Source organism: Equus caballus, chromosome 17 (assembly GCF_041296265.1).
Source record: "Equus caballus isolate H_3958 breed thoroughbred chromosome 17, TB-T2T, whole genome shotgun sequence".
NCBI classification, from domain to species: domain Eukaryota; kingdom Metazoa; phylum Chordata; class Mammalia; order Perissodactyla; family Equidae; genus Equus; species Equus caballus.
Genome location: NC_091700.1, coordinates 72,435,743 through 72,463,249, shown reverse-complemented (window position 1 = coordinate 72,463,249; position 27,507 = coordinate 72,435,743). Strand labels below are relative to the sequence as shown.

The 27,507-nt window shown below is 35.7% G+C and overlaps 1 protein-coding gene across 1 annotated transcript in view; it reads right to left on the bottom strand.

The window, feature by feature from the left end:
* Window positions 1–7,719: 7,719 nt before the first annotated feature.
* The window catches only part of NDFIP2 (Nedd4 family interacting protein 2), a 66,527-nt gene continuing 46,739 nt past the window's right edge, over window positions 7,720–27,507 (bottom strand). The window contains exons 5-8 of the mRNA XM_001916222.6: window positions 20,249–20,373; window positions 15,184–15,250; window positions 12,401–12,506; window positions 7,720–10,987 (exon numbers count right to left, since the gene is read on the bottom strand). Coding sequence (XP_001916257.4) covers window positions 12,403–12,506; window positions 15,184–15,250; window positions 20,249–20,373 — 296 coding nt within the window. The 3' untranslated portion in view covers window positions 7,720–10,987; window positions 12,401–12,402. The remainder of the gene's footprint in view (window positions 10,988–12,400; window positions 12,507–15,183; window positions 15,251–20,248; window positions 20,374–27,507) is intronic.

Here is a 27,507-nt window from a genome sequence, read left to right as displayed (position 1 = left end):
AGGTAGGGATGAGACCATAGTTTTGTGTGTTTGGCTGCAGTAGAATGGCTAGTTTTTTTAAAAGTTTTCTGTCTTGTTAGGTCCCTCCTTTCCTGGTCTTTTAGTAGAGAGAGCATTTTACTGGGAGCTCTCTTTGTCTGAGCTCTTTGATGTTTCCAGGTTGCTGCCTTCTTCGGCTCCATATCTGGGATACACAAGGCCAAAGAAAACTCAAGGAGCTCACTCCCACATTGTTCCCTGGGTCCCAAGGTCCCTAGCTGGTCTGCCTTCTTCTCCACCTTTTCTTAGGTCTGTTTTATATAGTGTTCAGATATAAATCTAGCGAAATATGTGTAAGATCTGTATGAAAAAAATTACAAAACTCTGATGAATGAAATCAAAGAAGAACTAAACAAATGGAGAGAATTTCCACGTTCATGGATAGGAAGACTCAATATTGTCAAGATTTCAGTTCTTCCCAAGTTGATCAATAGATTTAATGCAATCCCACCTAGGATGGACTTTCACTTATTTCGTCACAACTGCTTTGAAAGCAAAACATTTGGGCTTGAAGATAAATGAAGTTTGAATGTAAATTTTGGTCATCTCATGATGGTACAGTTTCTTCAGATTTTGTTCTAGGTAAAATTAAACTGGTTAAAGGATTTCAACTGCGGACTCCTGCTTCTAGGAAGATGGAGTAGACGTACTTTTCCCTTGCCTCCCACTATGGACAACTGCAAACCCTGCTTCCAGTACATCCTTCATCAAAATTTTGCTGCAGATTTTGATAAGTTATGTTTTCATTTTTATTTCATTCAAAATATTTTAAAATTTCTCTTGAGATTTCTTCTTTGACCCACGTGCTATTTAGAAGTCTGTTGTTTAATCTCCACACATTTTGGGATTTTTTAGTTATCTTTCTGTTTTTGCTTTCAAGTTTAATTCCATTGTGGTCTGAGAACAGACATGGTATGATTTTTATTTCTAAATTTTTTAAGGTGTGCCTTGTGACCCAGACTGTGATCTATCTTGGTGACAGTTCCATGTGAGCTTGAGAAAAATGCGTATTCTGCTGTTGTTGAATGAAATAGTCTATGGGTGTCAATTACATCCAGTAGATTGATGATATTGTTGAGTTCAACTATGTCCTTACTGATTTTCTACCTGCTGGATCTGTCAAAAAATCCTCCTCTAAAAGACTTCAAATATAAGAATTCAGACAGTCTTGCATTTGAGTCATGTATATTGAAGATGGTTAATGGGACATCTAGTCAACAGCTGATCTAATGGGATGTATATTGTGAATTTCTGAGGATCCCAATAAAGCACTTCTCTTTCCCATCTGGGTTGTGTATAAATAAGAAATAAAACAAAAGAGTGGCACATGGAGAACTAAACTATTATTACTGATAAAACTAGATTGGAGGGCATAGCTTAGTTAAATGAAGTCCAGAACTGGGCAGATGTAGCCTACACAGGTAGGGCTAGACTGTGGCTGGCTTCCCTGGGCAGGGGCAGAGCAGAGCTCGCCCTGGAGAACAGAGCACCACTGGAACTCCTGTGAGCTGCAAGCTCCCCAGAGGAAGAAGAGAAGCTGCGCAGAGCAGACCCCGGTATTTACATTTCAAATTTACCCATCAAATAAATTACTCCCCTGAGGAAGAGCTAATAAAGAGGTGGAGGGAGGTCAGGAGTTACACTAATTTCATTCCCTCCAGATGGAAGAAACATCAAAAGTGGTGGAGAACTTCCTCCCGCTTTCCAACAGTACGTTAAATCCTTGAAAAAAAAAAAAAAACCTGAAGTTCACAAACATGTAAGATATTAGCATTATTGGAAACATTCTCCTAGAATTTGAAGACCCAGAGATTTGCCAAATGTTGATGAATGGCTGAAGTTAATACACAGGACGGAGCTCATGTTACAAGTAATTTCTCTTCCAGAATTTTTTGTGTTTTGCCTTTACTCTTGACTTCATACAATGATAAACTAGGTTTATGTCAGCAAAGAAATGGTTAGAGAGGCAGGAGGGGATAAAGGAAGAAAGAGCAGGAAGTAAGGAGATAGCAACAAAGAAAAGAAAGGGAGGAGAGGAAGGGAAGAGAGAATCACTGTTAACAGGCAGGTGTCAACAGCCCCAGACTTTCATACGTCTCCCCTGCTATGCAGAGTTGAGAGAAAGTCAATTTCAGAATCTGGAAACTGAACAGGCAAGAGGTCTTTATTTCTGTAGGACTTCTTTCCGTTTTCTTTCTTTGACTCTTCTATGAGCAAAAATTATTTTTGTCTGGGGATAGAGTTTGGAGTGGAGAAATACATATTTCTAACTAATATTAAGGGGGAATGTGAAGCAGCACTCAAAGCTGTAGTCATCACTGTAAACATGTTATAGGGAAGTGTCTGTGCGAGGCTCTCCTGGTGTGGACACCAATGAATCTGAGTCATTTACCCTGCACTAGACCAGAGGGCAAAACTCAGGGCACATGGGAGCGAAGAGTGTGAGTGTCCTTTTGGCCCATCTGAACAGCAAGGTCCTTACCTAGAATCCTCCTTGGCTCAAAAGAAGCAGCAGACAGTTTCGTTTCTAAAACTGAAAACCAAGATCATGCAACTGGGAGCTGGATCATTGTAAAAGTCTGTTTCACCTGGGCCCTTCTCATTTGTTGTGTTACCAAGCAGAGATTTGAAAATGGCACCTGTGTTCCTTGGCAAAGTTTTGTTGATGAACAGTGTGGGTAGCATTGAATGATCTTTGAGAGAGCGGTTGAATTGTGATTGCTGACGTTTTCACCAAGCCCATCTCTAGAAGCAATTGTTGGGAAGTTAGTCACTCTGTGGGACTCCCAACTGGAGAATGAAGAGAATGAAGGGGTGGGAGGAAAGCAGATATAAACTCACTGCTTACACACTGCCACTGCAGTGACTTGATGGACAATCAATAAACCAAGTGCAAGGAGCTTAGATGGTCAGTAACCCCTGTGGGCAGGTAAGACTTGTGACTCCTTTTTCCTGTTGGTGGCTTCTGATGACCTGACTAGCTCTCCTGCCAATTTCGGGGAAATGGATGGTTATGCTTGTGTGTCAATTTGGATCACTCTTAAATATCAGTAGCCCAAAACCTGACTAACAATAACTAAGCAATTATTTTTCTCATTGAGCAAAAAGTTGGAAGGTAGGGAGCTCCAGGGCTGGTGCAGTGCTCTGCGATGTCCGCAAAATTAAGGCTCCACCTTCCTTACCACTCTTCATCCTTAGTCTATCAACTGTTGCCTCAATGGTACAAGATAGCTGCCCCAGCTCCAGATGTCACATGTGAGCTCAAGGCAGGAAGAATTTGGGAAGAAGAAAGAAGGAATTCTAAAGTCTGTTGGTTTAGCTCAGGAGCAGTGACTGCCACATCCCGGGACAGAATTTTGTTCCTGAAACAAGAGAATTAATTTTAAACCCAGAATCATTTTTGTCTTCCCTAAACCTATCCAGTTTGGATATTCTTGTCAACTCGGATCCCTCTCCTCCTGATAACCTGGTTTCAGAGACTTCTCACCAAAACGGAGCTATAAGAAGACCATAAAGCAGGAAGTTTAAATGCTGCAAATATCAGATCCTAGAATAGCCCAGTTCCCAAAGGCCTTGAAGCCACAAGGCACCCTTCACCTAGAGACTAAAGGACCAAGAAAATAAACCTTGGTTTCTCAGGAGAGACAAACTACGCTTGCAGGAAGAAATAGAACTCTCCCCTGAGAATGTCTCCTGGAATACAGAGAAAAAGGCACACTATCTCAGACATGGTACCTGAGATCATCTCACCTTTATGTGCGGCCAGAAGCTATGATGACATCACAGAACACGGGGTCATCCTAGTAAAAAATTTATGTGGAAAAAGTCTGTAAGAGTATATAATAAATAGTTAACAGTAGTTACTTCTGGTGACGCAGAGGGAGTTGGGAGCTACGGGAAAAGGAGAAATCACAATTTATCCTCTACACTTCTTGTACCAGTGTATTTGGAGCACAGGGTGCCTATACTCCTGTTGACTTCCGAAGTTAGTAATACCTGCAGTGGCAAAGTGAGCAGCTCACAATGACATGTGGGAAACCTCAGACTTAATGTCTTATAGGCCCTTCTCTGTGCTGGCACATTGGTGGCTATGAAGTTACACCAGGCGCTGTATCTTGCCCACAAGCATAAGTGATGAGGCATGAATGCAAATTACTGTGACACACAGTAGAAAGTGCCTGAATAATAAAGAGGCTCAAATGAAGTGTTGTGAGAATTGGAAAGACGATTACTTCCTTCTGAGGAGGATCAAGGAAGGCAGAGAATCACGCAAGGGATGGCAAAACATGACAGGTTTATGAAATGTTTAAACATACTGGCACACTTCTATTTTTTAAGGTCTAGTTCCACCATCACCTCTATAGTGAAGGGGGTCCTGGTTCTGCCAGAGATCGATTGCTTGGACTCATGATTTTTCTTCCTACCTCACATTAGCACATTTTCCTGTTTCTAAATCTTCCTCAATTAGACTCAGAGTTAAAGTGCAGAAAGCATTCTATGCGTCCCGGTATACACACAGCCTGGCACTAGCAGCCATCCCATTCATCACATCCATCCATTCATTCCATTTATTGAGCTCTGTGCTAGGTGTTGGGCTAGGTGTTGGGGAGGCATGCAAAGCTGAATAAGATACAATATCTACCATTGAGAATAGTAACACAAAAATCAGTGTCAGTGCAGTGTCATAGCCACCTTGACAGAAATAAGGCACAGGGCTAGGGGAACCAAGAGGACCAGAATTAGAGTGAAAGGTTGAGAGAGAAAGGCTTCCCAATATGCAATTTTGGATGAAGGTGGAAAGAGGAATAGGGTAGGGGATGGATTTCATGTGGAGGCAACAGCATCGCCCCTTCAAGAACTATGAACAGGCACTCAAAAATATTTAATTGACCCCAATTACCATCAGGGTAGAGTCTAGGGGACTTAACTCCCATCTAAGTATTTCCCTTTTGAAGTAATAGACATTTTTGAAAATAAATCCGAGATTAAGAACCCATGATTATGAGAAAGCTAGTGAAGTAATTTATCCTAGAATCAGAAACAACCTGCCCTCCAACTTTTTTTCTGATCACTTCCCAGCCAGGATTTCAGTGCACTGGCTCCCTGAGCAAAAGCAATGAGTCACCAGTTCTCAAGCAGTATCTTCTCATCAATTTACAGTGAAACCCAGGGACTGGCCTCTGGGGCCTCCCAGCTTTGCCCTGGGGAGATCTGTGTGAGCTTCCTCGCTCCCCACCACCTGGAGTGCCTTCTTGCTTGGTAAATATGAAACTCCCTTCCCCTGTTTGCGTGATTGTGTCCCTTAAAATCAGCTGTCATCTAAGCAACTTTTGCTTTAATTCCACTTGCCGCAGAGAAGATATAAGGAGCCAATACTAGGCCAACATGATCCTATTATAATCACCCTTTTCAAAAGGACTGGCAGATACAATGCCCACATCAGGCAAGAGTTTATTTCAAGTCCTGGAGGCATCTGCTAAGACTAATAGGCAGCCTGGTCAGGAAGCACACTGAGCAAAGATGTAATAATGCCTACCTTTTTCTTTTATATAAATCTCACCTAATCCTCAGGTACGTATTGTGCTTCCCAACCACCAGGTGAGGAAACTGAGGCTTTGGTTAAGCAAATTGCCTGGACTTGCCTGAGAGTTGATATTTGAGTCCAGGGTTAATCTGGCTCCAAACTCAGTCTTTCTGTTACACAAAGCTCCCTCTCTGAAAATCCATAGGCTCCTCCAGGATAGAGAAGGGAAGATGCTAGTGGCAAGAAATTGTATTTTTTTGAGACAAGAAAAATCAACTGTATGATAATTAATCCAATTCTGTTCGCTTTGCAGGATCAGGGAGAAAATACCTGCCTTCTCAGCACAAATGGCTCCATTCTGTCACAAGGCTCCCAGCACTGCCCTGGTGATACAGCACTGCAGAGCCATGTTGTGTGTGTAAAGGCATGGAAACCAGAAGAGCTCTCATTCAGGGAGGTCAGAAAGCAAGAACTCAAGAAATGCTCATTCACTTGTTAAGATGTTTTATGTGCTTTTTCCTTTCCCTGCAAAAAGTCTGACTGATACATTGATCCTAACACTTTTAGCTTTTTATCATGTCTACACAAGAAGCTAGATATAGAGAAGACACAAGGAATCAGCAATACTACTAGACCAAAATCCAAGAACTTCAAACTACGGGAAGGAAATGTGCTGCATGGCGCAGATGTATTGCATTTGAACCTCCGGAAATTGAAGCTGGAATGTTAATTCTCCCAGAACTCCCAGTTGATTACAACGTACCATATTGAAGAACAATCAAGTTCTAGAGAGAGGTCCTAAGAATCATTCGATCAAGAATTCATCCCTGGAGATCCCACAGGATTACGGTAATGTAAGACTCAGATGTCTTTTAAAAGTTCTTAACTCTCAATGAACTGATGATGTTTTCCATAGTCTGCTCATCATCTTAAAAATCTGGATTTAGGAAGTGATACTTCACACTTACTCCATCACCACCTATTATATTAGGATGAATGGTCACCTATGCTTGCTAGCAATTAAGAATCTTTAGGTCTTATCTCTGAATGAATTAAATGGGAATTAAAATTTTAGAGCCCAAATCCCATAGATTGCATAGCCAACTGAAATCACCACGCAGGAATTCAGATGGCTGGGAAACTAAGTTTAATGAGAAAGGAATAATAAATATATTTCCACACTAGAGATTTATGCACAAGTACTGTTCTTGTACCTCTGAAGAGTTCATACGTTCCAACAAGGTTATTTGCTACTTTTCATATTTTGAGGGCAGAGGCTGCCCTCCAGATTTCTCCTGAGCTTTGGGCAAACTTTTGTTTTACTTGCTGATCTTGCTATGGCTTCTGGTAAAGGTAAAAGTAGAAAAGAAACTATGCTCTAAGGACAGATAGCCTATGCCCCTTCTTCTTGTGTCACCGAAGGTAAAGTGTTGATTTAATTAAAACAAACACAAAAGGAGTGGGAAAGTAATAAAGTGGTTCTTTTTGCAAGTGTGAGATAGGAAAACAACCTCGAAGATTCTGTGAACTGGAAGTGTATGATTTTGGCTTGCTATAAACTCAGCTGTTAAAGGGGTAACACTCTATCTCTTCTCTATTTAGCTACTGGATTTTTTTTTTAACGGTTTTCATGAAAATCAAGAGGGTTTTTTAGAAGCGGGTAGCTCAATCTCTCAAAACAAAGACAAAAAAATGAAGCTAAACTGAAAACATTAAGGTAAAACAAGCAAATATATTGAGTTCAAAATAGACATTTTTTAAACTTTTATGAGGTATGGAATGAAGTTTTTGATTTCCTTTTTTCTAAATAACTTGAGGGAAGTTTTGCACTTTAGGTGATGAGGCCCAAATAATAATACAAGCCCATAAGCAGGTCTGACCTAGGGTGACCACTGATCTTTTGCAAAGTAGAAATGAACACAATTTATTTCCATAAAGCTGGTTTTTTGCATTTATTAAAATTAAACGGTAATCTATCTCCTAACATACAAATTACTGTGACAAGTTAAATGATGTTCCACACTCCAAACTAATTCCACGCCAGTTGGTTTCATCTCAAATAAGGTCTACCAGATAAACACTTTGTGAAGCCAAGGTGGTGGTGACATATTGTGGATCTTACACTGATTTTCAAAAAGAGGCATCACAGGTTCACATTTCCACATCTATAAAACTTTATTAACAAGTAAAACACGTCAGCATGTTTTATATATGGGCAAAGATATCCTATAATACTAAATGGCACATTATCATCTAACAGTTGAACTTTATCAAGGATGAGGTTTTAAAAAATAATACACTAATATTTCATATGACTTTTAAGAATTAAGTAATCAACAATTAAAATAACATTTAACAGCAGTTTAAAAATATAAGATCTCATTGTTTACCGTTTACTGTAAGCTGCAATCATTCCAATACAACTTTTATCAAAAAAGAAAAGATACTATGCGTGTTCTACAGGCCAAGTGGTCGGGTTTTAGGAAAGGCTGTGACGACACAAACTGGCTCCTGCCCCAGTGCTCCAGTTCCTTCTCTCAAAAGGTGATGGGCTTAGGCAGTCACTGCTCAGTACAGTGCACAGAGGTATACAGGGCGATCACATATAATTTAGCCTCCACAGTAGGACACTTTCGGGAGAGGAGGCACTATTTAAGCTGAGAAAACAGAATAACCAGCACTGTTCTGAGCAAAATCAGGACACATGCCATTCTAGTAAAAACGGGATCAGATGGATTATCATTACTTCTGTGCTTTGGGGGACGGTATAGAACAGCTGAAAAACAAGTTAAATTAAGGAACCCTGAATTTTTCGGACTCCACTTTTCCTATTACAAGAGGTTTTGCTGGAAATATTAGTGATTATTAACAGGTTAAAATTTGTGAACAACCTCAAAGACGTGATATATCTTACAGACGCAAAATAAAGGGCTAGAGATTAATATTTTTTGTTAAACAGAGATTCTCATTTTAACTGAATGTAATAAGATTTGTATTTCAATTTTAAATTTATAAAATCCATTCTGAACACACTTTTTAGAAAAATGCATTTTTATCTTAGATTCAGTTTATAAAAATGAATTACCCTGGCCATAACTAGCTAATTCAAATATAACAGAAATAATTTAATAAACTTTTGCATTACTCCCAAGGCCCAGTTCACATTCATTCAAAAATTGTTTATACACCCAACAAAGATTATGATTTTCAATCTTTAAGGTACAGCCTAAGTGTGGTTAAGTGTCCCCAAAACACAACAGCAGCTCACAGGAAATGAGGGGAAGGATGCAGGGTTTGAGAAATCTGGAAGAGGTTAGGTTTTTAAAAATAATATTCTGATACCCCTGAATGGATGATGAGATTTAAGGCTACCATTGAATTGCAACAATTATGAAGGATCAGGTAACACGCACAGTGAAATCTTATAGATTTGGAGGGAAAAAAATCAAAACAAAAAGTAAACTTTTGATGTTGAATCAAAAGTGACATACTCACATTCAGAAACCAAATATAAATACCACAAAATAAAATAAAATTTTAATAAATTGATGTGTTTATAGCTGATTTAGTAATTTAAAATTACCATGTATCATAGCTTAATTTCATTTAAAAATTAATACAAAAAACAAAGTATATGTCTATAGGAAATTAATGAGATAAAGAAGAGATCCAGCATGAGTTTACATTTCTTATAAGTACATTCAAATTTTAATTTCCAAATCAGAAAACGACATTCAATATTTTGTTTTCTTTCCCCCATGCTATTGTTTTACTGCCAGGGGTGTAATATGGTACTTTAATCAACCATAAAATTCTATGCAGGAGAGAATGAATGAGAGAAAACAAAAAATAGGAGGCTCAATTAGCAAAACAAAGCTGCATGTTTTATTTATCAAAGACAATGAAATAAAATCAGAAAATACAGAGAAATACAAAAGAAGTTATAAAGCATAATAAATTTTATTTTTTCAGAAATGGAAAAATGTCCCTGAATAGTTTTAGATGTATCTTTTAGTAGTAGTCAGTGTCTAGTAAGAAACAAGCAATTTTATATATTCTATATAGCTGCATTAAATGATTTTTAAGTTTAAAAGATGACACAAGTCCCATCATTTTTAATGTTGGCATTCAAAAGCAAAGATATAACTGAAAAGAAAACAGATGAGACATAAAATGATTTGCAAAATGTAGTAGCTTATGGATGTAAAGTCGATTCCAGTTGTAATAATGGTCACATACACACATACTCTCGCAACACACACACCCCCCATATCCCTATATTCCACAGACATATTTCCAGAACTTTAAAACAGATATTTTGCATATCTCAATTTAGGATATGATTTTTACAAGTTAATCCTACAATTACAATGCAAGAAGCTGTTAATGTACAAGTTTTTATTTGCTAAGTTTCAGAAACTAAACATCTAAAGGAAAAAATTATTACAATGATGTTGAAAGATACTTTTATTGGCTTTTTAAAAGATAAATGCAAATGAGAATATCTTATCAGAAAATTAATTTTCAAAAATGTCTTAAATGAAATAAATATAATATCTAACACAATCTCCTCCTGCAAGAATCTCTACAATAGGCAATGCTAAAAACCAAGCTTCTCATTTGAGAACCCCTAAAACTGGCAAGTCCTTTAAAAAAAAAAAAAAAAAGATTATCTTGTAAAGGACATATTGAATACCCACATTTTCTTAAAATTTGTCCTAAAACAATCTATCTTTAACACCCAAATTTTCTCTATATATTAAGTTCACTTAATTTAAAATTAACGAAAAGATATCTGGACACATTTCTAAGAAAACACTGCAGAAAGTAATTTATGTATGGTTATTTACAGAAAGAATTTTGCTAAATAATGATATAAATATCATGTTCAAAAATCTGACAAAGCCTTTCTAATAGTCAGCAATGCACGTTTCAAAACCCTTGTATATAAGAAAGGATGCTTCACGTGTGGAGTTACTACGTGAATCTAAGAGCCAGAAACTAAAGCATTCGACATGGGTAATAATTTTATTTTTATTATACTAAAAGTCAGGTCAGAAGTCAATGGCATTTCATGCTGGAAGACTGGCTATCACTCAACTCTTTCAATTATATCAAACACTGATTAACCAAATGTGATTGGACTTTACTGCTACAACTTTACGGTCTCTTCCAAGTATATGCAAATCTTTTAAATGGGCACATATGCAAATGTGCAAAACAAATGAAATATAAATATTTAAGAGAATGAACAGAAATGGCTTTTAAGCGTAAACCACCCTGCCATTCAATTTGGAAGCTCTATCTTTTCGTCACTAATCGGTCTTCTGTTTTTAGTAGTCTTCTATCCCATTAAAGTTGTAGGTTTACAGATGTCTGGAAGTTTCACATTGGTGTCAGAAAGGAATGTCTGGTCGATGCAGTCTAGGGACAAAGAAAAAATTAGTCTTAAAATGTCTTAAATTTCAATTATCTAAATGATAGTACAACAAAAACCATTTTATAGCAGTATTACATCAAGTATATAATGTTCTTTTGATAAAGATGACATAAAGTAGCATATATCAGAATATATTCTAAAGTTTAAGCTTCCATAGGAGACTGTCTAGAAAATATTTACATTATATTTTAGACTCTTGAAAATGCCAACAAAATAATCCCACTGAATACTCACAGAAGATCATTTAAATTAGTAAAATGACTTTGCTTTTTATCTCACAGTTAATACTGACAAACTCAATGTTACTGATTGCAAAGACATTTTACTGGTTAAAGAGAAAATGTGACATCTAGGGGGAGGAAAAAACCCTAATGGAACATTAAAATTGATACTTTAATATGACCTAGAAATGTATTTGTATTCATTGTACTCTTCAGCAGAAATAAGTAAATTCTGTTAGCTTATGTAAATTCATCTAAGTTATAAATAAAATTTAAGCAACCAAATCACAAACCATACAATTTATTAAAAGAATATTTAATGTTAGTAACCTTGAGCCATTTTGTACTTGTAGACAGATCGAGAAGTTAAGTGTTTTAGAAGACATGCTTATGCAGTTCAAATACTTCAAAAGTTCAAATCATTTATAGATATAAAGTGTACGGTACTTGCTTTAAAAATCGTATAAAGAGTAGAGATATGAGGTCTCTTAATGTGAAGACATTACTAGGCGCACAATAAATAAACACTATTAATATATATACTATATCCAGAAACTCACTAGATAACTAGCAAGACAACCTCTGCTCATTTCTTTATATTCCCATTTATTCAAGTTATAGCTTTCATTATTGATACAAATTGGCACACACTAAAAAAAACAAGAACAGCTCCTATTTTCTTCACACAAATTTTATTCCTTCCTCCAGTTTGTTAAGATCAGTGCATGGTAAATTGCTTTTCGATCACAGATTTTTTTATTTCTTTCACCAGATGTCTATGTGGATTTCACATTGTTTTATGCAAAATGCCCAACCCTTCTGGTTAAGTGCTTTGTCATATATTGCTTTTCAAGCTTTCAAATTTTGTGCTGGTGCTTACTCATACACATCTTGTGGTCAGTCTTTAAAAAGAAGTTTTAAAAATCTGATTTAAAGTTTCAGTTTACTCATAATATATTTAAAAAATTAAAATTTATGAAATTCAATTTTAAAAATCAAAGTTATCTTTAAAAATTCACAACTTATTAAATTTCAATAGGCTAATTAACAGTATAAAAACATTAATATGCTAAATTTGAGTAAATAATATGAGTACACATTAAGCATTTAATACGCATCTGGTAAATTTGAATACATAAAGGGAATAAAGAGAGTTTAACATATTAATATTCTTACCTCTATAATAAGAAGAAATATCTTGCTCTATGAGCAGCTGCCATGCTTTCAGACATGTTTCTGACTTTTAGATAATTAACAAATCCTCTGAAGAAAAGAAGCAGACCTAAGAAGGTTGAAATAATACAGATGTATTATGTTTTTATAGAGAGAGGGGGCATGATAAATTTAAAACAGACAATTATAAACAAGATCTTTCTGGCTTAAGGAATTTAATCTGTAGGGTTCCATTCATTCCATAATTTATTTTACACTATAATAATAATTCTATCATGAGGAAGTATAACAAAATTTTACTGCCACCCAAAACTTCTTCCAATTTGTTAAGCCTCGATGTATCTAAAGTAAAGTAAAAATTGAAGTAAAGCCAATCCAGCCATGAAAATCCAGAATAACACAAAAATATATGTTTATTAAGTGATTTCCTTAAATGGCAAAGCTATCTAATGCGTTTAAACTGATTCACCTCATAGAAACCCCATATTATACCAAACTTTTCAATAACTATAACCACTAAGCAAACTAGGACATATTTACTGATATATAGTATTGAAGAAAGAATACATGCATGCAATTGCTAACAACTGTGGGATAAAACCAATAAGTCAGTCTAGCAATATCAATGCCTGTCATCTGTGAAATCTGTATTTGAAGATACATAATGTAAATAATTTTAATTATTAGTTCTTATTTTCAAGTAATAAAAAAGATAAACTTATAATAAAAATTAAGATGAGAAGAATCAGGAAAGAAGACTTGGGAAGCAGCCACTCTAGTGATTTCTTAAGTGATATGGGATATTATCATATCTATCTCAGTGCTCCCCTTGTAAAAAAAAGTATTTTAAAATAATAACCATTTACATTATAGCTATCTTTGGTAATTAATAAGATAATGGCCGTCAAAAGCCTCAAATGAAAAATATTACCTAAGTATAGGAAGCATTACCACTATCAGTAGAGTTAAGTCTTTGATATACTTAAGCATACAATTTTAAGGGAAACATTTATTAACTCCAGTAACTTTTTAACCAGGTAATGGTGGCCAGCAAAAACGAAAACAGAAGATATGTATACAAGCAACTTTCCTCACCAGGAGGAAGAGTCTGTCAATTTAAAATGCAAAGTCCCAAACTAAATTTGTACCCCAACTCCAAGACAGTAATCACACCACTAAAAAGAGACACATGATTATGATAGATAGGGAGATAGAAGAGAGATACAAATAATGACTTGAACAAATGGTAGAAATTTCAGCTAAATCTGATCCCTTCTGCTTCTTATATCCTAACTCCTTCCATTTCGGACTCCCGCTCTAAATTCCACCCTCATGCCCTTCCAGATGCTGTTCAAAGATAACGGTATTGTGATCCAAATGCAAAAGCATTACTGAAAAACATAAACCAAAATTATTTGTGAAATCTCTTCATTTGTCTAAGAAGCTGCTTTTTCTAAGCAAGGCATGTTCTGCTCAGGCATTTTTCTAAAATAGCCCAATTTATATCTAGAAACCAATCACTCAGCAGCTATCATTTCTCAGCATTCTACAATGTGCAACATCCTTAGGAGTATATGTGAGGGCAACATTTTTTTCATCGATTAAATGTTCACATTCCCCTAAAGGCTAGACTATGGCTCTGATGTGGAACTGGGGTTGTCCTCTGCATTTCACTCTGCCCCACAGTCCTCTTCCTAAGACTGCTCAATACCTTAATAATATTTATAAGCAGAAATGCTCATTTAATATGCTGAAATACCTAAGAGACTTCGTACATTTTTTCACTTTTAAGTAAGAGAGTCAATAAACGAGCATAGAATTCAGGTAGTCAGAACACAATTAACAATATAAAAAACTGACTAAACCCTTGTATGAGTCTGACTTCCCAAGAAAATCACAACACTAGAACGATTTCACTATAATTATTAGAGAAAGAATCCAAGCTCTTTAATGACCTTAACTGACCACTTAGAATTTGTTTCCCAAAAGATCCTAAAGATCCAACAGCAGAACTAAATAAAAACTTAAGGAGAATACTGCCACCTACTGAAATGCTATTATTTTCTGGTAGAATGATGTCAGCGGAGAAATGTGGGCTTTTAAACCTAAGTAGAAACAAAATGTATTCTTCATGTCAGTAAACAAATTGGAAAAGTGGATTAAAGGTACAATGTGATTTTAAGGTTAACTCATCCAAAGTGAAAAACATAGGGAATAAAAAGTGGAAATCCATAAAATTCATCAATATTAATAAAAAGACATGCCTTGTAAGAAGAAATCTGAACAGAAGTCTGTGATCATTAGGCATGAAGCCCTTCCTTATGCCTGGCTGATTAATGATTAATTCAGGGTACATTTCAAACGTATAAAGAATGCTTCAATGATCCAAAAATAAGAGAATAGATAAAATATCCAACTATCCTACTCTCAACATTTCCTATGATCATTAAAAGAAATTATGCATGTACATTTTCCAAAATAAATGCTGAAGACAATTATTTTTTAATCATCTGAAGATTTTCAAGTTTTGCAGCATTCCCTTATCATTCAACCACTGATTCTTTAAACTGACAGCCTCTGGATTTTAAATCAGAAATCTAGAATGCTACGTAGAATCAGTTAAAGAGCTGAGATGATATAAGTGTTTGGATATGAGAATTTTATAGTTGAAAAATTATTTCCACGTAAGTTGTAACACAATGTATTTACATCTTACAGTTTTAGGAAAAACCAAAGTTAAACTAAATGCAAATTACCAAACTGAAATGCATTAAGAATAAACTTACCAAGTACAAGAAATATCCACCAAAGCCAATACTGTCCATTGAAATATCCAGTAAAATAATCTGAAAACTATGGAGTGAACATAAAAATATTAACATATTTATGTACCAAAATTTGAAAATCATAGATTAGCCTCAGTTTCAGAATGATTTACCTCAAATAATCTTTAGCACATAAAACAGCATAAAAAGAAAAATAGAGAAGGAAAAAAATACTTAATGACATAAATAATTATTTGAGAAAAGAATCTCTTATATAATAGCAAACAAACTTATGCAAAATATTTTAGAAACAAAAATCAGTTTCAAATGTTTGTAAGAAAGAAAGGTAAATGCTATACATCTGAATCCAACACTTTCTCATTAAAGAGTTCATATGTCAGTTCTTTTTTCATAATCTCTCAAAGCCACAACTACCATCCCAAACACACTACTACAGCAACCCGCTGCTTTAGATATTAACACCAAAAGCCACATTAGTTTAATCTTATCAGATGGGGATGTTCTCCCGACCTCTAAAAAGAAGAGCTTTTGACCTTCTGTACACCCCCTACTGTTAATCACTGCCAAGAATACTAGGCACATAAAGACCTCCAACTCATTAGAGTCTTTTTATTTTCAAACTAGATGCTCCAGCATTCAGTTCCCAGCAGAGAGCTGAGAACAGCTAAATGAACCTTGAAGTGGCATTTCAACAGTTCCTGTTAGTGGCCATGGTAGACAGTTACACGTTTTCTGTGAAATGAGACTATGAACAGGCAGATGGAAGGCAGAGTTTGATGATACTGGACCCAGGTATCTTTTCCTTGATTAGACTCTGGACATTGTGATCACTATCTTAAGAAGTCAATCTAATTTTCTTCAGAGTTACTTCAGATAATTCTTCACTATTACCCTTTAGCACCTAAACAATGCTCCAAAACAGTTGGTTTTTAAGACTGTTTAATATAATCTAAAATTGCTAAAAATTAGCTTCTTTTATCTACTCTGATTCCATTGGTCTCCAAACTGAATCTGATTTAAGTAAAAATGATTTTGTTAAATGCAGATTTGTCCTCAAATTTGAAATTAATTAAAAGAATTTACTGCCAACTTCAGAGGTAATTATTTGCAACTATTCATTGGTAATTTCCATAAAAGCTTAAAAATCCTATAGCTTTGGTTATAACAAAAACGCTTACAAATTGTAAATAATGTCACTATTGAGAAAACATATCTATTAAAGATTATCTAAATCTGTCTTTTTAAAGCTTTTAAGTACTTTCAAAGGAAGTACTACAATTAACAAATGAACCATGATCTAAATTTTCAGCTTAGAGTTCTAGAAATTTTAAAGATTAAAAACTTCAAAGTACTTTTATAGATGCAAATCCCAGATATTTCTACACCCTTAAAATATGTACAATGAAGGGAGAACTAGAAAAATTAGAAAATATAGCTTGTAAAGTAGGACTGCATTACATTACTTTTTAATCAAGTGACTAATAATTAGAAATTAAAGGTTTTTGTGTAGGTTTTAGAGGCTATAAGAACAAAAAAGAATAAAGAACCAAAGAAACAAATTTTTAACTTTCTAATTTTTAAACATATTTTAAAATATACTTACTATATAATATTACCTGGCAAGAGGCAACCAGAAAATTAAGAACAATGTCATCCTTGACCAAAAATATTGACCTAAAGCTATTCTTTATTTACTCCAAAGCGAAGAATATAATTACCTCCACTTTGAAGTCAAAGAGAAAGACTCACTATGTAAAAAAGATAAAGTGCTAAGTTTTTGGGGTCATTCCTGAGTTTATCAAAAATGTTTTAAAATACTAAAAATCATACGGCTGAGCCAAGTTGTTGTTTGGTTTTATTTATTTATTTATTTACTTTTCTGAGGAACATTAGCCCTGAGCTAAGATCTGCTGCCAATCGTGCTCTTTTTGTTGAGGAAGACTGGCCCTGAGCTAACATCCATGCCCATCCTCCTCTACTCTATATGTGGGATGCCTACCACAGCATGGCTTGCCAAGCGGTGCCATGTCCACACTGGGATCCGAACCAGCGAACCTTGGGCCGCCAAAGTGGAACGTGTGCCCTTAACTGCTGTGCCACTGGGCCGGCCCCTGTTGGTTTTATTTTTAAATAAACATATCAATAATATTGATTGGCCAAACTCAGGCTGCAGAAATAAAATTTTGAAAAATAACTTAACCAACAATAAGAATTTATCTGATTTTATTTTATTAACACCAGTATTTTATTGTTTACCTCCTGTCTACTTTCAAAAAGACTTGTTCATTTTTAATAAAACATATGTGTTTTTAAACTAACAATAAAAACATCAAAAGCCTTAGACAAAAATAATATCAGAATCTTGGGATAAATATATTTACACTAGATCTGAGGTTCACGGCACCTCAGAAACAAAAAGAAAAGCAGCAGTAATGATTTATAAATTACTTATTGTCTAATAAAAGGAAACAGTAGGCTTTTGGGAGTAAACCTTTCCCTCAGCGCTGAACTCCAAGGGGAGTTTACTGCTTGGAGCATTACAATAGAAGTCAAAGTACAGTGTCACTGTCAGAGGCAGCACAGAATTAGGAGAATGGGCACTGAAGTGCGACCAGGCTACATCCTACCAACAGTGGGACATACCAACTGTGGGACACTGGGCAAGTTACTAGGCTATTTTTATTCTCAGTATCATCATCAATAAAATGGCTGGATTAACACCTGCATCACTGATTCAGATAGGCTTAAAAAAATTAGTGTTTGTAACAAATTATGCCTGGAACATAGTAGGTACTCAATGAATGGCAGCTACTGTTATTTTACACAAAAGATTTTTAAAAATCCTTTTCTTATATCAATTCTCAACATACAACTAAAGGTATAATATTAACCTTAATTCAGTAAAGGTATTTTAAAAGGAAACTAAACAGTCCTGGTGATGAAACTTGATGCTAGTACACACCTTACAGCATTGAGAAACTCCAGTCTTTGAATTTAAGTTCCCCATCTTAGCACATTAACTGATGTTGATTACTTATAGATAATCTAACCCCTTCTCAACCTGCGGTTCTATGAGAGAATCGGGCCTTAATACCCTAATGGCGTAAGTTGCATATAATAGACTAACATCTTTTTTATGAATCTAGAATGACACTAGCAATTTACTAACTTTAGGAGAATTGAGAAAACTGTCTTCAAATCATCTTCTGTGTTCTGTGACTTGGATGAGAAATCCCATTTGAACAACTGTAATTAATTCTACTAACAATATAACCAAAGTGGGACATATTTAGCGCCAAGACTTTTGAGGTTTTTCTAGTAAGAGCTTCTGCAAGGGGAGGGATTGTCTCTTTATCTTTGAATGCTCCATAACACCTAACAAATTCATGCTAATGGTGGAAACCCACTTTATATTTTCGAAAACAAAACTAGAACAAGAACCTGTCAGGGGCAGTTCTTACAACAGCCCATGTTTTAATCATCTTAGAAGAAGCCAGTCCACAGATTCCCAACCAAGAATCAACTGATTAACAACCAAAACTCATAATCTGGTCTGAACAGAGACAGGGTCTGACAAGATTACTGAAACCCTGAGAAGTGATAAAATAAGTTTAAAAATAATTTAAAAAACCACATTAAATCCATAGTTTTAATATTTTGTAATGGGTATTTTTAAATCAATTTGATAATGTAGGCACGTAACTGAAGTGTCTGAAACACTTAAGAGAAGCTGACATATTAGTATGTGATTCTACTGAAAATTTCAGGAGGATTTGACTCATTCAATTAGAAATCAATGTTTAAATAAACATGATATGCAGAAATTATGTATTTTACTAATTGTATAACAGCATTTAAGTGTGCAACTTTTTTTTTCTTGAGGAAGATTGGCCCTGTGCTAACATCTGTTGCCAATCTTCCTTCTTTTTTTTTTTTCCTGCCCAAAGCCCCAGTACACGGTTGTATATCCTAGGTGCGAGTCATTCTAGTTCCTCCATATAGGATGCCACACAGCATGGCTTGATGAGCGTTGTATAGTTCCTCACCCAGGATCCAAACCGGCAAACCCCAGGCTGCCAAAGTGCAGCACGTAAACTTAACCACTCAGCCATGGGGCTGGCCCCTAAATGTGTGGGTAACTTTTAAAAGAGGACTTCTTAAAACAATAAATAAAGCCACTCTTGATTGTTCTCCTAAGCCTTATCCTAAAGAAACTACGAAAAAAAGCTTTGTAAAAAGGAGCAAAAAAGGGGCTTGAGGAGGTAAAGGTAAAGAGTTGGGGAGGATTATGCTGACAACACTAATGCGTGTACAAGAGTTAAGGAAAATTATTTTGGGGTCTAGAAAAGTTGTTGAGCCGGGAGAAAGAAAAGGATGTGTTATCATCTCCCTACACACCATCTTGTAAATGGCAAGAAGCAGACAGAGGGTGACTTCCAGGACCAACAGGAAAATGAGAAGAAAGGCTAACAAGGAACATAAAGGAAAAAAACGGGCTCTGATAGCCACCTCAAAGGCTTCTGCTTTACTTTTGAGCTCTTAATGTTACTAAAAGAAGTGAGAAGATATTTAAGTCCGTGACAACTTTACTAACCAATAGAAACGTTGATGTGTTAACTGATCTGAGACTTGCCTGCACTGTGCTACAACAGTGGCAGTCATGACTTGTTGAGCACATATATTTGAGCAGCAGTTGGGCAAGGTATTCTGATTTTATGTATTTCTATAACTCATAAAAATCCTGAAAGGCAGCTATTATCAGCCTATTATGAAGAAACTAATGCTCAAAACAATTTAAAAACTTAAAGTTAGAACCCTAAATAAAAAAAACAGAAGATTTGAACTCAAATTTTTCTGATTTCAAAGCTCTTTCTATGTACTAACAAGCTCTCCTATAATTATAAAATGTTCACACTACAGAGATCATTACAATAATTAAGTATATAAGTTAAGTCTTGAATTAATTGAGTTGATATACATTAAATGAACATTGATGAACCACACAGGAAATTTCACATATTTTAACTTTAGAGATAAAAGTGATAGAGGCTATCAAGACACTCACCCTGACAATGAGGATCCATTTGATCAATGAAAGGCCAAATCCACAGATGGCACCATATCTTCCAGCTATGGTATTGGTGATACAGAAGGATAAACAAAATCCAAGCCAGTTGAAAATAAATGCCACTAAAAGCAAGAGAAATAGCTCTTTTACAAACCATACTTTGGAAACAAATTAACAGAGAGATAATATTAACAATACTTCATTGCTCAATGGAAATAACAATTCCCCTTCTTTGAACTCTTACCAATTAAGTCTTCTTTACAGACTACAGTTTATATATTAGTTATTTACTATATGTTAACCAATGAGTAAGCTTGATTTCTTGTCAGTTTGGTCAACAGGAAACAATTCCTTAGAGCTTACCACTAACAGGTGAAACTGCATTTTTAAACCAGCTAAACACCCAGTCACAATGTAGCTCCCATGTGATCCCACCCAACAAGTCCAGCCTAAGCAATCAATTAAATTAGTTTTTTTTAAAGCAATATTAAAGATGAGCCAAATAAGTTATGAAATATCTTTCCCAGAGCAGATATTGTTCATTGCCTCTTCCTCCTACCTAACAAAACCTGTTTTCCCCCTCCCCAGGAACCCACCACCTCTACAGAGTCTTTATTTCAGGGAAGGCTGACCCCATACTTAGCTCCAAAACGTAGGTCCTGAGTAGTCTGGGAAAAATCAGAGGAGGAAGAAACTCTCTGCCCATGATATTTTTTTCAATAGGACTTGTAAAAAACATTCTTTGGCTCTCAAAAACACAGCAAGAATGGGGCCAGCCTGGTGGTGTAGTGGTTAAGTTTGCGCATTCCACTTCAGCAGCCTGAGGTTCGCGGGTTTGGATCCTGGGTGCAGACCTGCCCCTGCTCATCAAGCCATGCTGTGGTGGTGTCCCATACACAAAATAGAGGAAGACTGCCACAGATGTTAGCAATGGTCTTCCTCAAGCAACAAACAAAGAGGAAGAATGGCAACACATGTTAGCTCAGGGCCAATCTTCCTCACCAAACAACAACAACAACAACAACACACACACAGAGCAAGGAGAGGGAAGATGGAAAATAGGTTAAATAACAGTGGCTCTACATTGATCATTGTTGAAGCTGGGTGATGGATACATAGAGGTTTATTATACTCCTGCCTAGTTTATTTGAGAATTTCTACAATAAAAGCTTTTAAAAAGAAAAAGAAAAGAAATGGCTCCTCCTCTTCCACTGGATGTCATGCTTGGATGTAATACCTGGAGCTGTTGCAGGGATCCTGCTTTCAGCCTGAGGACTAAACCATCGCTCCAAGTGGGAGAGGGTGAGGAAAAGTGAAGACACGCAGAGCCACGGCACTGATACTTTCTGTGCCTGAGGTCCGCGCATCAGTGGACTTCTTGTTCTGTGAGATAACCTCCTAACTATTTAAAACAGTCGAGGAGGGTTTTCTATTACTTACAGCAGAAACCATTCTGATGCAGGTCCTTGAGATATAATCAGAGTGCCCTATTTGTGTCCAAGACATCAATATTATCAAAATAGTAAACGTAGTAATAGTAAAACTACAGATCAATTTGAGCCTAGGTTCAGTGCCCATCCCTAAATATCTTCAGCCAACACTAAGAGAGAACAAAGTAAATTACCTAGAGAAATTCTGATTTCTCAGAATTCTAAAGAGAGGAAACACGTTAAAGTTTAAATGAAATAGCTATTTCTTCGAAGCCATTCTCCTACCCCTGTAATTTCTTCCTTCCTCATTCCTTCTAGTGGCAGCTTTCTTGATCATTTATGGGAAGCTGTATTATGTGGTACAATAGTCAGAAGAAATCATTTTGAAATAAGAGACTTGTGTTTGAGTCACAGTGTGCTCACTCACTAGATACGTGCCTTTGGACTCACTGCTGACTTCTATGAGCCACAGTTCTCTGATCTGTGAGCACCTACTCCACAAGGCTGATAAGGGGATTAAGTGAGATATGAATGTAAAGAGCACAGCACAGAACCCGGCACATGGTGACTGCTAAAGAATGACTGTTAGCCATCATTACTACCCACATGAAATGATCTCTTTACCTTACAGAGGAGGTCCTATCTTGTCTGCAGAAATAAATCGAGGAGACACTGCTGGAAATAAAGCTTGTTTACTCTCACTTTTTCTTTTTATAAACCTAGATACTGATCAGTATTGTGCTATCCTCTGCATCTGTGTTATCCAATGCCACTAGCCACACTGCCTCTTCCTCCTGACCCAAGAATTCAACCTACTCTACAAAGAAGGCTATTTAAATTTAAATTAATTAAAACTAAAAATTTAGTTCTTCAGTGGCACTAGCCACATTTCAAGTGCTCAAGAGTCAGTCATATGTAACTTGTAGCTACCATATTGGACAGTGGAGACATGGAATATTTCCATCATCACACAATATTTTATTGGACATAGCTGCTGTATATCTAATTGGCTAATATTTGTGTTGGCCTTGGGGAAAACATATAACGGCCAATCAAAAGATAATTTTCTATTTAAAATAAAGAATTTACACTAACAAATAGCAGCAGAGGTTCCCAACTGGTGTACCAGACATGTGCTAGTGACAGGCTGAGATATTTCTCTCCTCAGCCCTCAGGGCAGGCAGGTGAGTTCTGGGGCAGAGGACAGACTACCACCAGCCTTAAGCACCTTATTTCTTTATCTTGGTGTGCTACAAACATTCTATCGTTTTGTAAACATGTCATGTTGTTAAAACATCAGAAGCACTGATGGAGAAAATCCAAAACAGCAAAATACTTCAAAAGTGTATTTCTACCCTTGAGTATGTGCATGTTTAGCTTGGAGAAAAAATAATTCAAACTCTGTCCAATTTTTTCAAAATTAGACTTACCATTAACTATTACACATATCATTGTACCCACACCAGTAATAAGATCCAAACAACAAACAAGGACTTAGTGAGCCATCATGTTTTCTTCTGGCTCTCTGCCAGAAGAATAGATTCCTATAAGCTGTGCTCATGCAATATAACTTGTTATGGACTAAACTGTGTTCCCTCAAAATTCACAGATTGAAGTCATAAGCCCCAATGTGACTGTATTTAGAGATAGGGCCCTTCCAGGAGGTAATTATGGTTAAATGAGGTTATAAGGGTGGAGCCCTAATCTGATAGGATTGGTGTCCTTATAGGAAGACAAAGAGATTCCAGAATTCTCTCTCCATACACATGGAGAGAAGAGGTCATGTGAGGACACAGCAAGAAGACAGCCATCTGCAAGCCAGGAAGAGAACCCTCACCAGAAACCAAATTTCCCGGCACCTTGATCTTGGAATTCCAGCCTCCAGAACTGTGAGAAAATAAGTTTCCATTGTTTAAGCCACCCAGCCTCTCATATTTCACTATGGCAGCCCTGAAAGACTAATATATAACTTAACCATCTTTACTTGGTTTAAGCACCAGGAAAACAGTGAAGCTCGTGACTACTTGAGCACAGATAGATTCACTTTTTATGCCCCTTGGTCTAAAGATAGAAAGTAAAGCTGAATAGGTCTTTAAGGTAGAGAAAGGGCAGAAGCATTCAATTCTGGATCCTCTGACATGTCTGAGTTGGCAAGAAAGAGAATTTAAGAAGTGTACACTAAACCTTAAGTGTGTAAAATCCATAAAAGAAAGAACATGCAGTAGAGGCAGATGAACATATACATGCCTAGGAAAGAAGACAAGAACACTTGGCTTTCAGCTGTACTTCACTCATGTTCCCCTGGAAACCCAGGACAAAATAAGGAAGCTTAAGAGGTATAGGACACCTATTTCCCACACAGTGAGGCCCAAGATGGAACCCAAAGAAGTAACAGGCTTCAACAGCCTATATCGCTTGGGAAAAGTAAGATTTGGGAGAGCAAGCAGCAGGGAAGCAGGGCATTTAACTCAGAAAAGTTGGTAAAGAATGCTTAGTGTTGCTCTAATTACACTTCTCTGCATTCACTGTCAGAGTACCCTTGTCTCTAAGAAAGCAAACGAGGCAGGTTCAGACAGGTTAATGACATTTGAAAGAAAGCTGCTAATCACTTTAAATAATACTACTTATTATAACTAAAAGGTGAATTCCCAGTAAAGAATGGGGAAGGAGAACATTACCACCACCTTCCCTAAATAGCACTCTATAATTTATGACATTTCATATATTCTAACTCATTTGATCCTCACATTAGCCTTTTAAGATGGGCAAGGTCAAAAATAATTCCATTTTATGGAAGGGCAAATTGAGACTTAGAATGGTTAAGCTCCACATAAAGTCACAAAGCTACTAAGATGTATATAGCCAGTGATCTTTATCATTCTATCCAGTGATCTTTTGATTATATGTACCTCCCGCTCACACAAAGAGGTTAACAGGATAATCTAGAAAACAATATTGTACACTATTGTTTATCCATTAACTAGTAGGGCTATACTTTTAAATTTTCAATAGCCACGAGATACTTATTAATTACAAAGGGGAAAACATTAACTCCATGATGAAGAAGGCAGACCACCTTAACCTGATGAGAATTAACATCACCAGAAACAAGACATAGGTAGCTACATCACTGCCTCCTGATACGACACACTGAGGAAGGTACACCATTTCTGTGGTATTCTTGCAAAAAAGAAAACAAAAGAAAGAGAAGGAAAAAAAAAAAAGATAGGCATAACCTGAATCTAATCATAAGAAAACATCAGATAAATTCAAATTGAGAGACATTCTACAAAACAACTGGCCAGTACTCTTCAAAAGACTCAAAGTCATAAGAAACAAAGACAGACTAAGAAACTGTTCCAGATTACGACAGACTAACCAAACATGGCAACTAAATATAATGTGTAATCTTGGATTCCATCCTGGACCAGAAAAAGGACATCAGTGTGACAACTGGCAAAATCTGAATAAAGTCTGTAAACTAGTTAGTAGTAGTTCATAATGTTAACTTCCTGATGTTGATCACTGGACTGAAGTTACATGAAATGTTAACAATTGGAAAAGCTGGATGAAAGTTAGATAGCAATTTGTAACTTTTTCCTAAATTTGAAATTATTTCAAAACGAAAAGTTAAAAAAGTTTTAAATTTTAAAAAATTTGATAATTGCTTTGAAAATAAACAAATGAAAATCATTAATGAATGTAAATAATATTAATATTGAGCACTTATTAATTTTTTGGAGCACAGAAAAATTCTCATTACATATAAATGCACTAGGTTTCAAAGACAATAAGTTCCCAGACAAGAATAATCAATTTCACTACACTTAATTCTGAACTGCATAGGGATTAATTTCTGTTGTATCCTTACACAATTCTCTTTCTTTAAACTGCCAATCATTAAGAAAGATAAGAAGCAAACAATTTATTAGTTTTAAGACATTTCCACTAAACGATAAGCAAGGAGATGACAGATTTATTTTTCTTGTAAACAAAACATATTGAATAAACTTTAATACTTTGCAAATTTTATATGAGTTTCTTAAGGTAAAATTACAATTCTTAGATGTTCCCTTTCTGGATGTACTTACAGTATGTAAGCCCATCTAAAAGCTATATAAAAACACAGCTTTTATGCACAGAACAAGCCATCAATGTATTGTTTTCCAATGTGCGGTGCCCAGACAACCCTTTCAGAACTGTAACTTTTATGACTTGTTCATGGTAGGTGCTCAAAAGAATTTACTGAATAAAGATGCTCAACATCATTAATCATGGGGGAAATGCAAATTAAACCACAGTGAGATACCACCACACACCTATTAGAATGTCTAAAATTTTAAAAAAATTTTCAATACTAAATGATAATGAGGATCAGAGCACAAGAACTCTCATTCACTGCTGGTGGGAATGCAAAAATGGTATAGCCACTTTGGAAGACAGTTTGGCAATTTCTTAGAAATCAGAATTCACGTTTCAAAACACTCTTCTAATTCTTTTCAATGTTACAAATAACTTAACTGCTCTTTCATTATGTTTCCCTCAAGTCTAAAATGGGAATAATGCAGGTGATCAATTATTACTACAGCACGCTGATGTGAAGATGCACACATGGTACAAACGGCTAAACTTCAGAAGAAAAGTTTTCTAAACAGAGTCCACTACATTTTTAAACCCTAGAGTTCAAGGTCATTTCTACGGACTGTCAATTATCCAACGAACCAAATTTTAATTTCTAGCTTTTAATTAACTGACTTCCATACTCTTAGAGAGAAAATCTGTTAAAAATAAAATCAGGTACAAGCACGTTAAGCAGGTATGAGGCATTCTGTGGTGACGCTTCAAGGGACTATGAGAAGCAAAAAAATTATCAGGAATTATATACATGTACTTCTTTTCATTTTCTGAACAAGAAAATGCAATTACCTTACCAAATTTAAGAGTAAACTTTTTTTAGGGTTATATGTGCTAAGAGACTGAAATGTAGATGTTTAAAACAGAGAAGGCAAGAATTAAACCAATAAAAAGTTTTAATGAAAATATTCTTATTGATATTCATTATAGTTTTATTTGCATAACTTATATAACCTGAAATGTTTAAGTTATAAACCACATTAAAGAAAATCTATTTCTGGACCTTAGAAAAATACAATAGAACAGAATCTAGATAATAGCTTCTATACAGTTTAAGGAGCATGGAAAATACAGTAAGTTGCAATTTGTAGAACAGCCACTAGATGGTAGTGATTACAAATAAATCCAAGCTTATCAAAGCAAAATAAGCTTAAACACTGGCCCACAGACTCTCAGAAAAAATATATCAGGAAATGAAAGTGAAATATAATTCATAATTTTACTTCTATAATATTGGTGCAATATTTGTAGAATAGGACGCATAAAATATAAGCTGCAGAAACATAATTTAATAAAAAGGTAGTAAAGGTCAGATAACTGACAGTAAATAGCTTAAATATAAATATATATTTACATTTTTATAAAGTAATATACCATCACTGGCCAAAAATAAAGCCAACCAAGAGTTTAGGTTATCATGCATTTAAAACACTGTTAAACCAGTAAAATCTTTTTAAATCTAAAAAAAACAAAGATTAAACAGAAGATAGCAGGGTTAAGTGAAATACAAAAATAGAGAAATAATAACTAAGCTGAGTCATTTAGATATCAAATAACATGGGGGTTTTTTTTGTCGTTTTTGTTTTGTGAGGAAGATTGGCCCTGAGCCAACACCTGTGCCAATCTTCCTCTGTTTTATGTGGGATGCTGCCACAGCATGGCTTGACAAGTGGTGCTAGGTCTGCACCTGGG